This window comes from Pterocles gutturalis, unplaced genomic scaffold (genome assembly GCF_000699245.1).
Source record: "Pterocles gutturalis isolate BGI_N339 unplaced genomic scaffold, ASM69924v1 scaffold44939, whole genome shotgun sequence".
Taxonomy (NCBI): domain Eukaryota; kingdom Metazoa; phylum Chordata; class Aves; order Pterocliformes; family Pteroclidae; genus Pterocles; species Pterocles gutturalis.
In genome coordinates, this window is record NW_010132326.1 from 1 (window position 1) to 11,924 (window position 11,924).

An 11,924-nucleotide genomic window follows, 5' to 3' on the forward strand; every position below is an offset into this window, starting at 1 on the left:
GGTGGGTCCTCTTAGGTGTCGTGGCTGAAGCCCATGCTCAGCGACGCCTCAGAATTTCATGAACAGACATCCAAGGGGGAGCCCAGTTTTGGGTGGGAGAGCATCGGCCCTTGTCGCTGAAGCGGGTGATGGAGTCACTCCCCGGGAGGAGCATTTTTGTTCAGAGGCACCACTGGCTTTGTGCTCCCAGGGGGTTCTCCTCCCTTCGCCCAAGGACGGTTGGTCAGTGGGGAAGCAGAGTTCTCATCAGCTGTGCGTTGCTGCTGGGATGTCAAGTTGGGGCTCAAGACCAAACCTTGCCCCTTAGCTGGCTGACAGCTGCAGGTCCTGCTGCCCGGGGGCTCCAGCTGCCTCTCAGGGAACAGGGCGAGGAGCGTGCAGGGGCAAGGGCAGGTCCGGTTTAGCACTGGATGGAGCGGGAGGCAGAGGATGAAGGATGGCTGTTTGGTGGAGTGTGAGGAGAGGAGTGAACACAACGGGGATGGTGGGGAAGCAGAGATGCGTAACAGCATCCAGGAACTGCTGGGCTGGGTGAAGTCTACACCTGGCCATTAATTTCCAGAACTGTGAGCCGTAATCATTTTCCCCATTTCAGGATATCTCTGTGATGTGCATGGCAGGCTGAAGGTAAAGAACTAACACAGGGGTACTGGGGAAGGTACCTCTGGTTACTGACCCAGCTGGAGGTAATGGCACAGCTCCCAGCCAACACAGGACATCTGCAGCCACGCTGCACCTCTGTCCTGGCTTTGAAATAAAAAAGAATGAGCCCTGTTGCTTCATTGTTTGAATTCTGGCTTGCTCAAGTATGAGCACAGGCTCGTCATAAGCAGTCTTTTCACCCCAAGCGCTTATGCAGATGCATAGTCACTCAGGGTGGGCAGGAGCGACCCCATGGGATCACATTAGTGGCTAACTCAAAATAAGACCTGCGAGCCCAAGTTCTCGCTTTAAATAGCTCCATCAGCCAGGCTATACATTGCTCCTGAGATGTCACGTGTATGAGATTAAGTGGCTTTTTTATCCCCATGAAGTCCTTAACAGTTGTGTGAGTGTGAGGCCGGAGTGGCTTTTGGGAGCCAGTATGTTAAGAGGGAGAACCTGCCCAAATTACTTAGAATAGAAATGTTTATGAGATTAAATAGAAATGTTTATGAGATTTTTCACCTCTATTTTACTTAGTTACAAAGAGGAAATAGCAACAGAATCCAGTTCACAAACACTTGAAAAGCCTACCAGGCCTGCCAGCATATCCAAAGAAATTGGGGATGGCACAGACATTATATTAGATGAGGCCTTTAAGGATGCCTTTCATTTTAAAAATTTAATTTCTTAACATTAATTTTAACATGGAGAAAATGTTTGATTGGTCTGCAGTTGTAGCTCTCAGAGGAAAAACTAGTGATTTTTTAAAATTTTTTTTTCTTTCCCCTCTTGATTAAACAGATAGCAAACTTTGATGGTTTATTTTTAACTGGGTCTTGCTGTGTCAGTATTTTTCTAGGCTTTTGAGACCAAGGGAGGAATTGTGTTTGCTGTGCCATTAGCTTATTTGAGCGTCTCTTGTAATGCTGATTTAGGGCAGTACCTCAAATTGCTCACTCTTCTGACAGCTGAATTAGGGTATGAACTGATCATGGGAATATGAACTGATCATGGGAATATATAACTTAAAAATGTATTTTTCTTTCTATTTAGCTCATCACCAGAGTGGACATAACAGTGGCGTGATTCACAGTGGAATTTACTACCAACCCGGCTCTCTGAAAGCTAAGCTGTGTGTGCAGGGTGCAGCCCTCTGCTACGAGTACTGTGACCAGAAGGGAATACCGTATAAACAGTGTGGGAAGGTATAGGAAGTGGTGTGTGTTCCTTCTTTACCTTTGCAAACTGAGACTGTGCAATGTATGTGACAATGTACAGCATAGGCCTGGTTGTGGTCTTTCTCCAAAGAGATGAGTTTCTGCAACACTTACAGCCTCCAGGGTGAACGTACCTTTTTGCTTTTGTCTTTCCAGCTGCTCAAATCAGTTCATTTTCTGGACCTAAACAGTAATTCTCCTTATCTGGGGGCCGAGCAGAAATAGCCAAGATAACAGTGAAAGCCAGGCCCCGTGGAGGGGCACCTGTGTAGAGCCGCCAGCTCCAGGAACACGAAGGCTCTCAGTACGTGCGTGCCATACTTCTTGGCACATCGGGCTCTGAAAAGACATGGTGACTTGAAAGCAGCCCGAGATGTGACCCAGCTACATGCATTTATGCCGTGTTACATCCAGCTAACACAACCCTAAATGCTGAGGATGGAAGAGTGGCTGTACTGATTCAGTCTGGGGTCTGTCCAACCCTATATCCTGATTCTGGAAGTGTCTATAAAGACAGACCCAGGCAGCAATGAGAACAGGACAAGCAAAGTACTAATTCTTCCAGCTTCCAACTATTTTCAGCTCAGATTATTTTCTGAGCCTGATCTATCTGTAGTAACTCTCAATGGATTTTTCTTCCAAGTGTTTTTCAGTTAAAAGCTTTTGCATCAGAGCATGCTTTGACGAGCAGTTGCAGAGATCAACAACCCATTGCATGAAGAGTTACATCATTTTCAAACTGGCTCCTACAGGCCTCATCTGGTGGCCCCTAGCCCTTGGGTTGGAAGGGGTGGTGAACATTTGATCTGTGCTCACACTCTCCAGGTTGCACATAATTTTATATCCCCTCCTCCCCCAAAGTCGTCCTTTCCAGCTGGTGAGTCTTGTTCTGCTCAGTCGTTCCTCTTAGAGAAGCTTTTTTATGACTCGCTCCACCCTGTCTTCATTCTCTGAACCATTTCTAGTTTAATGCATCTTTGATACAAGATGGGAACCACAACTGTGCACAGCATCCAAGGTGTGCTCAGACTCTGGATTTTTGCAGTGAAATAGCAGAGTTCTCTGTATAACCCTGTATCCTTTTCCTAATTGTTCGTAACATTCAATTTAGGGCTTTTTGGCTGTCACTAGGCATTGAGTTGATGTTTGTGTAGGATTGTCTGTCCTAACCCCACGATCTTGGTCCTGAGTGGTAACTTTGAACTTGGATTCCATCATTTTATACGTAAGGCTAAGACTGCTGTTTCTATGATCATCCGATTTATCTGCATTTAATTTCACCAGGCATTTTGTTATCTGCTCCTTCGCCTCGAAGATCTCTCTGCAGTTCTTTACAGTCAGCTCTCGTCTGAACCACCTTGAGTCACTTTAAACCATCGCACAACTTTCTCACCTCCCTGCCCCTTTCCAGGTTGCTCATCAGCACGAACCTTTCTCTTAAAAATGCAATGCAGACCCTGTCTGGTGTGACAAGCACCACTTCAAGGCCCCTTAACTCAGCACCCACTGGGAGCTGGGTGCAGATCTCTCCCAGGGTGCAGAGCAGAAACCCCTGGATGGGGCGGCGTTGATGGGCCCCGCACCGGTGTGGGTGCTGTTTGTCCTGGCTGTGCTCAGTGCTGTGTGTTCATCCTGTGCTCCCTCCGCTGCAGCGCTGGTCGCAAGATGGCACTGTGGATTTGCGCAGCAGCACACCTGAAGTTACAAGCCTGGTCTCCACTCAAAGCACCACGACAGCAAACTTGCTCTGCAGAAGGCAATCTGGGCTTGGGCATGGCTAGCGCCGACCCAGCAGCACTGTTGGTCCTTTGCTGACACCTCCACATTGCCTTCCCCAGCAGTGTTTATTCCAGAGAGGTGATGCTGAGGCTTTACAGCTCATTTTCCGTAAAGCAGCCCCAGGCTTGGAGAACTTGGTGCCTCCTCAATGCAAAGGTGCCTGTGTTGCCAGAGCTGAGCTAGGCCTGGAAGCAGTGTGGTCTGTGCAAACCTGGCACAGATAGTTCGTAGCCTGGGTAAATCGCTTGTGGTAGTTGTGAGCTAACTATGTGGTTAAATGACGTGAAGCTGGTACGGTTCAGTTCAGGCACCATGTCAGAACACGTCCTTACTCTCTTATCAAGGCTGTTTGGGATTTGTACATCTTGGGTTAAGTTCAGTTTTATTTTTGGAAGCATTCCAGTGGCTCTTTAAAATCATATTCTCTTCTTTCATATTCACATTTGTATTCTCAGGTACTTTTAGCAAATATTATCCATTGATAGTAACTTAAACTACAGTTGAACATTTTTCACTCATTAATATATTGGTGCTTTCTCAGTAACAGTAGGTATGTACAGAATCTTGTGCAACTAATGGCACAAACCATATTTTTTTCCCCCTTGAATTATAACTCATTGTTCACTCATTCACTATCGCTTGCTTGTTAGCTTGGGCCTGATGCCAAACCTGAACTGCCTTTGTATATTTTGCTCATTGGTGTGATTTGTTCTCTTTTTTCTGAAGCTAATTGTAGCTGTAGAACAAGATGAAGTTCCAAGACTCAAAGCTCTGTATGAAAGAGGGCTGCAGAACAACGTCCGAGGTCTGAAACTGATAGATGCAAAAGAAATACAAGTGAAGGAACCCTTCTGCAGGGTAAGGGATTTGCTTAGTTTTATTTGGCATATAAGACCTCAGTCTCTTGGGTGACATTCTTTTTTATTTTAACGTAAGTATGTTTCTAGCCTTGAGGTAAGAAAGACCTCAAGTTCAAAAGAGCCCGAAAACCCAGAAGAAATTGTCCACAAAAGTAAATGTATGCATTTATTTCTGGAACTTTTTATCTCAATCCTTCATGTGCGTTTGCCATTACATACACATCAGACCAGGTGTACACAGCATAAGGTGATCCTGCAGAATCTTTCTTGGTGACACCTTCACCTCAGGTTTCTGCTCACCTGCTCTCATTCTCTTGCTTGTCCTTTCCTAGTTCAGTTCTCTGTGTGCGGAAGACATAAAGAGCTGCTGCTGCACTGATTGCAAATGATGTGCTGGCTGTTTCGTACGGGCCAGCATTCACAAATCAGAGAGCACGTAATCCATTTCACCTGCAGCCTACAAAAGGAATCTGAATTATTTGACTCAAAGTAGGAGACTTGAACTGTGCTTTCTGCTAGGACAAGTAGAGGCTGTTGTCTAACTCAAGGGGATTTTTTCTCCGATGTGCAATGCAGTTATTTTTGAGATGATATCTTTTAGCCTCCCAGGAAGCATTGGCAACGGCTCTGCTGCAGGTAAAACGCCAAGACACCATTTGGAGGTGGAATTGTGAAGTGCATGGCAGGAAATACATACTAGGTGAAGCCAGGGTTAGCTAACCCATTTTATCATGAAGCGCTCTGTTGAGAAGACTTGTTTATGCTGTAGTTACATGATCACTTAATCCACTGTAAGTAGTTTTTGCTGTATTAGTTGCTTGCAAACACGAACACTGGAGATGGCAGACGGGGAGAACAGGAACGAGCAGCCAGGGATGGGAAGCCAGCGGTACTCTCTTCTCAACAGCAATGCACGTTGTTCCTGATGAAATATTCTCTGTGTTGAAGAAAAAGTCCACATACAGACTTCAGCGTTCTTCTCTATCTCAATATTGTTTCAGGGTCTGATGGCCCTTGATTCTCCCTATACCGGCATCGTGAATTACAAACAAGTGGCCCAGTCCTATGCTGAAGATTTCCAGGAAGCAGGTGGGACGATCTTGACTGATTTTGAAGTTACAAACATGGAGATGGCTAAAGAAAGTTCTTCAGAAAGTGAAGATGGTAAGGCAGTTTTTGGCCATCCATTTACTACAGTCCTGCCAAAGATTTTGGTTGTGTTTGCTTTAACTGAAATCACATTTCTGAACCTTTCTGTCCCATAGGAACGAGACAAAAGGCAAAATTATGTTAGTGAGAGTATTGAGCAAGCTCACTTTTTTTTTTTCCAAGGGAGGTCACCCTTCGCTGAAACATTTAAAACTGATGGAAGAAAATGACAGTAAAATTGAGAAAGGTTGTTCTGTTAAAATCAGATTTAGCTGAATATTGCATGTGTATTCTTGTGATAGTGCTTTTTCTTTATCCTGGAAGGCAAGTTGGATCTGTGCTGGTACACATATGGAAGACTTAAAAAAACCCTATTAATTAATAAATACAGTTCTGTCCAACAACATCAGTTATGTCCAACAGTGGTCGCTCCATAGCTTGAAGATCTTCCAGTGGAAGAATCACTCATTGTGACAAGTTGCTTGTTCTGTCAGTTTTCTGTCACGTATTCTACTAATTCCTTCTCTTGTCTCATTCTATTACAGGACTGAAATACCCTGTCATTGTGAGGAATTCAAAGGTAAGAACTAAGCTGAAGATTTAATCGCTTAATAGGAACCTATTTCTACTTTTCTTAAGAATTTTTGTTGAGTCCTGCTGGATTAATCGGCTGTCTAAAAAGTTAAAAAGTTGCTGTTCAGTAACATGATCACTGTCATCTAGGACTTTTGTAAAACAACTGCAATCAGTTCTTAACAATGAGCATGTTTGGATTTTACAGTGTACTGGGAACAGAAATGAAAGTATAACTTTCTGCTGCCTGACTTATGTTTAATGTATATGTCTCTTATCTTTATTTGCCCATTCTTATGCTTGTTTCCAAGGTCTCCTTTTATGACTTATTTATTTGGTGAGAAAGACCTATTTTCTTGTTTGCTTTTGGTCTTTGGCATCTATAAAAATGATAAGGAGGCATTTAGAATCACTTTATTATCAGAAAGCCACAAGCTCACGCATACTGGTGTCATTCCTGCAAGTCAGTTAACGCTGCCCGGGTATGTGTCTGTGAATGTCCTCTTCTTTGGAGGGGGGAAGACAAAAAACCAAAAACCAACCTCACAACCCCTCCAGTAGTTTTTAAAATGAGTGCTGTTGCTTTTTTCTTCTATTTCTGCTCTTTCATTAAAAAGTAGCTTCCAAAATCTGGTAGGTGATGGGTAGTTTTTTAGTAGATACGAATTTTTGTGTGTTTTGTGTTTTGGTTTGGTTTGTTTCTCCACAGGGTGAAGAAATCTATTGTCGGCACATTGTGACCTGTGCAGGACTTTACTCAGACCGCCTGTCTGAGATCAGTGGCTGCAGCCCTGAACCTCGTATTGTACCCTTCCGTGGAGATTATTTGGTGCTAAAACCAGAAAAGTGCTATATGGTTAAAGGAAATATTTATCCGGTATGTAGTCTCTTGTTTCTCTTTCACAGCGTACTCTAAGAACTGCTAAAACTACAGAACTCAGGGCAATATTACATGGTTCTTTCTGTTGGACTGCAGATCGTGATTCCCAACATGCAGGCATAGGTTCAGTGGCTTTCTGATGGGACAGCTTGTTTTTGTTATTTCTTGAGGAACAGGTACAAGTACCATGTGGGAAACTATTGCCAGTCATTTTTTTTGTTTGCGTTTTTGGGTTTTTTTAGTAGGGAAAAAATGAAACATTTAGCATGGTAGCCACACGCCCACAAAAGCCTGGCTTTGTTCCATATGTTATAAAACAAATCCATAGGCAGGATTCAGAAATCAAAGATGGATAACAGTAAATAATTAATTACTTGGAGGTAGGGTTTAATTTTGTGAGCTAATACCCAAAGCTCAGATTTAGATATTTGCCTCTCAACCTCGTCTTGTGAGTTATCTTTACTTTGCATGACAAAAAATAGACATGGTATGAAAAGGACGAGCTTTCTGATGACAAGGAGCAATTCCAGACAGAAAGTGAAGATAGGAATTCTCTCTTCTTGCTTGCTAGGATAGCATTTTAGTTAATTGATGCAGTATGTTGAAATACCACCTTTCTGAATATAAATTTAGATTTGCCTGTTGAACACTGGAGCAGGTCGCCGTAGGGAAATTGTGGAACCCTGGGCATCGGGTGTTTGACCCCTTCTCACCTGGGAATGATTCAGGATCCTGTCTTGAGATGGGAGGGAGTGACTGGCGGGGATGTGAGAGTACCTTCCAGCCTTGTTTCATGTCTCTGAGGATAGCTTGTACCCTTTGAATTTTTTTGTTATGGCCAAATATGGTAATAAGATGAGAAAATTGCACGACTCCTAGTGATATGTTACCAGAAATGTAACATAGTTTGTGGAGTGATTGCACTAAGCTTCAAAAATATTAAAAGCATGTTTTCAACAGGAAAATCAGTGCACTGAATACACAAAAGGAACTTATCTTTAGTCATAACAATACTGTTTTTTTGAGAAATACCCAATACTTGCTTATTTTCAGACTACAACAGTCACCTCCATAGTCACATTTTCTAAATAGCTAGAGATCTTGAAGTGCCAGCGCATGAAGAGGTGTGGCTATTTAATAGGTGTATCTGCATATAGACAGCGTGTTTCTGTTTCAGCCTTCGCTCACAATTACACTGCATTCCATTCTCAAACCAAAAAGAAACTGCAGATACTTGCTATGAGCATTAGTCAGGCTTGCTAACTGTATGTCGTTTTGAGCCACACAGGAATGGTGGGGTTTTCCTAATATTTTATAACCTATTTTATTGCAGTGTAATTACAACTGGTGAATAGCATTAGCATGTAGTTGGTTTTGTTGTGGCTTGATTTATATCCTGAGAAATCCTATACTTTTTTTTATGTTGTTTGTTTTGCTTTTACCTAAGATGCGGTCTTACTTGACGCTGCTCTGTTCTTCAGTGTTTTAAATTACTTACATGCTGTAACTGCAGAATTAACAAGCAGAAAAAACAGTGCAGGAGCCAGTTGTACGGTTATGACTCACATTTTCATGTAGTGATTGGAAATAAGGTGGCAGATTTACTTCCTTTTTCACTTGCTCATTAAAAAAAGTTATTTCCATTTATTGAGAGGACAAGTCCTTTACTGTGTTTTGGTTTGTTTTATTCACTCTCTTACATGATAAGCTGTAAACACCTGTACTTTCCTCCTCACAAATGTTTTCCATGTTTCGTGGATGAGTTTGTTGACTTGAGTAGTTGTGTGGCTGTTTCTCTGATCAGGTTTGTAACGGCTGTAATAACTGTTGTATCCTGCTTTAGGTTCCCAACCCTAGGTTCCCTTTCCTGGGAGTTCATTTCACGCCAAGAATGGATGGCAGCGTTTGGCTTGGTCCTAATGCAGTACTGGCCTTTAAGCGAGAGGGCTACAGATTATTTGACTTCAGCACTAAAGACTTTTTAGATGCTGTAATGTACAGGTAACATCTTGTCTTTTTGTCTGCTGAACGCAGTTATTTAAATGTCAGCTTGTGACTCTGTGGAAGCTAGTTCTTGTCAAAAAGCCTGCTTTTGCCAAGTTTTTGGTGTGTTTAAAGACAGTTGTGCTGATAGGGGTGGACTTCTCCAAGAGATTTGACTTCATGTCATCTAATGTTTGAATTTTCATAAACTACCAAGACATGCCTCAGCTGGTCTGAGAATGTGGCTGCTCATCGGAAGGTACTGGTGAGCTGTGTTGCTACTGGTGGAGCTCTTCCAGGACTGGTTTTGGTCCAATGCAGTGCAATATTTTAATCAACATAGACAGTGTGATTAAAATACCTGCTGCAGCGGATGCTTGGAAGAGAGAACACAGGGTGGTCTGAATTGCCGTGTTAAACTTTGTCAGACCATCAATATACATTTTTAAAGTGTCCAAGTGCTAGGAAATACGTTAAGGGCCACGGATGCAGGCTGGGAACCTGTCTTAGAAAGCATGTCAGAGGAATTAGGAATCATTGCTAAAATTGCAAACGTAAATGAACATAATATCTGTAGAAGCTGGGAGGAATCTTGTTTCTCTGAGGGGCTGGACAGACCATCACCAAGTGCTCAATTTTAGAAATTAGACTTGAAAAAGAATGTGAAAATATTGGGGATGATCCAAGGAGAGGGTGAAAAACAGGTCAAGGAAGTGAAAAATAGCTTTCTGGCAAAGAGCTCAACTTAATGCAGCTTATTAAATGAAAGAGCTGAATGCATCTTGATCGTGGTCTATAGATTTTTATACTGGAAGACTTGAGGAAAGCAAAGCAAGTAAATAGGATTTGCAAGACATAGCGAGATTCATTGACTGAAAGCTGAGGATTTTAGGAGTGTGGCGATCTTTTCAGAATGATTATGCAAAAAAGTCTCAAGCAGTATGTCTGTCTTGCCTCGTGCATGTGGGTTTACAGTCTCTTGCCATTTGACTGGACCAGTGAATAATCCTGGATATAGGAAGGACCGGGGTTCAGAGTTAATTCTCAAAGAAAGAATGTAAATGCAACGCTACAGCTCTGTAAACAAGGTTTGGTGAAGCAGAGAAGGACTAATGTACAATGGTGGGAATGGGAACTTTTGCCATGCAGTTGCATTTGCTACCTTCTTAGCATTAGTGTGACATGGCTGCATTTATCGTGCACGATTTGTTCTTACTGCAGGTATTTTTTCTCCCTACAGTGGGTTATGGAAGCTTGTGCTGAGAAACTTGTCTTACGGAGTGAGTGAAATGTACAGAGCGTGTTTCCTTAGTGCACAGGTGAAGCAACTTCAGAAGTTCATCCCCGAGGTCACCATCAATGATGTACTCAGGTACAGAAAACTTGTCTTGTTAGTAACACCCAGTAGCTTGTTAAATCTCTTATTTTTAACAGCAGCAAATGTCGTATTATTTTACTCCCTTCATCCACCAAAATATGCTACCAAAGCATAGAAGCATTTAGATAGTTTTTACAGAAAGGTCTTTTATATTGTGTTTGCTTGTGTGTAGGCAAGTTTGATGAGTATTTGTGTGACTTTCTACACTCTCCATAGGCTGAAATTCACAGCTGTGATATATTCACAAAAAATAAAAAGTGCCTCTATCCTAGCCTGAACATAATCTGAGTTCACAAAGAAAGCAAAACACTAATGAAATTCAGAGGGGAAGCCAGACTGTGATTTGCTACTGAGTGAATATCTACTTAGTTTAATCATCTCAATGAAATTGTATTCAGCTTCTTACTGTGTGGAGAGAGAAACTAATTCAAAGGAGTTTCAGAAATGCTGAGGAACTGAAGGGAGTTGTGAGGAAAGGTGAGGCGTTTAAGTACATGGAGGTGTGTTTAACTGTCCAAATATTTGCAGGGAGAAAATTCAGAATAAGAAAAGCTTGAGCATGGTAAGAGGGAGTTATCCAGCACAGGCAGTATACCATTGGCATGAAATTCATGTTTGACAAGGCTTGCTACTTCAAAACAAAGGGCTTCCTTTTTGAAAACAGAGGGCATGTTTGTGTGTGTGGGGAGGAGAGTAACTTCACAACCAGGAAAGATACAGAAGGGCTGCCTGCCCTCGTTTTACCTTAATGACTGTGAGACATCTCCCTCTCTGCCTCAGAAGTGTTAAACTTCCCTGTGCTCCCCCAAAAGCCCTTCTGGGCTTTGACTCCCCAGTCTGCCTTCCTCACTGTTTCCTTGGGCATCTTCACAAGGTCAGAACAGAACTGATTTTCTGACTTGAGAAAACGTTTTCTTTCTAATGATAACTCCTCCTTTATTTTGCAGGGGTCCATCTGGAGTGAGAGCTCAGGCATTGGACAGTGATGGAAATTTGGTAGATGACTTTGTATTTGATGGAGGCAGTGGAGACATCGGAAGCAGAATTCTTCATGTCAGAAATGCCCCTTCTCCTGCTGCTACCTCCTCCCTTGCCATCGCAAAAATGATTGCAGACGAAGTGAAGCAAAGATTTGAACTGTGAATGTTTGACAAGTGTAGTGCGGTTTTACCCCTCTAACACGTGTAGCAGCTTGTCTGCATTGAATGAACTCTACAGCCTTTAATGACAAAGACAAAACAGGCAACGTGTTGCTTGCAAGATCAGTGCTGGTGTAGCTGTGCAGTGCAAAACCAGCATTTGAAATGTTTGCTTTGGCCAGCCCACGACTTCACAGCTTTATGAATTAAGGAGTCCTGGTGCCTGGTAAGATGCAGTGTGGTGCCACCACCTGCAGGAAAGAAGCAAGCAGCCGCCTTGACAGTAAAGGTTTGTTCACCTGAGCAGGAACAGCCTGTGGA

The 11,924-nt window shown here is 42.8% G+C and overlaps 1 protein-coding gene across 1 annotated transcript; it reads left to right on the forward strand.

Annotated features, from left to right (window-relative positions):
• Positions 1-1,698: 1,698 nt before the first annotated feature.
• L2HGDH (L-2-hydroxyglutarate dehydrogenase) lies at positions 1,699-11,607 on the forward strand (the record flags this gene model as incomplete). Its single annotated transcript, XM_010080862.1, has 8 exons — positions 1,699-1,850; positions 4,368-4,499; positions 5,503-5,665; positions 6,196-6,230; positions 6,933-7,100; positions 8,947-9,104; positions 10,327-10,458; positions 11,412-11,607. Coding segments are annotated over 8 exons (1,136 nt in total), but the record flags the coding sequence as incomplete, so codon positions are not given.
• Positions 11,608-11,924: the final 317 nt, after the last annotated feature.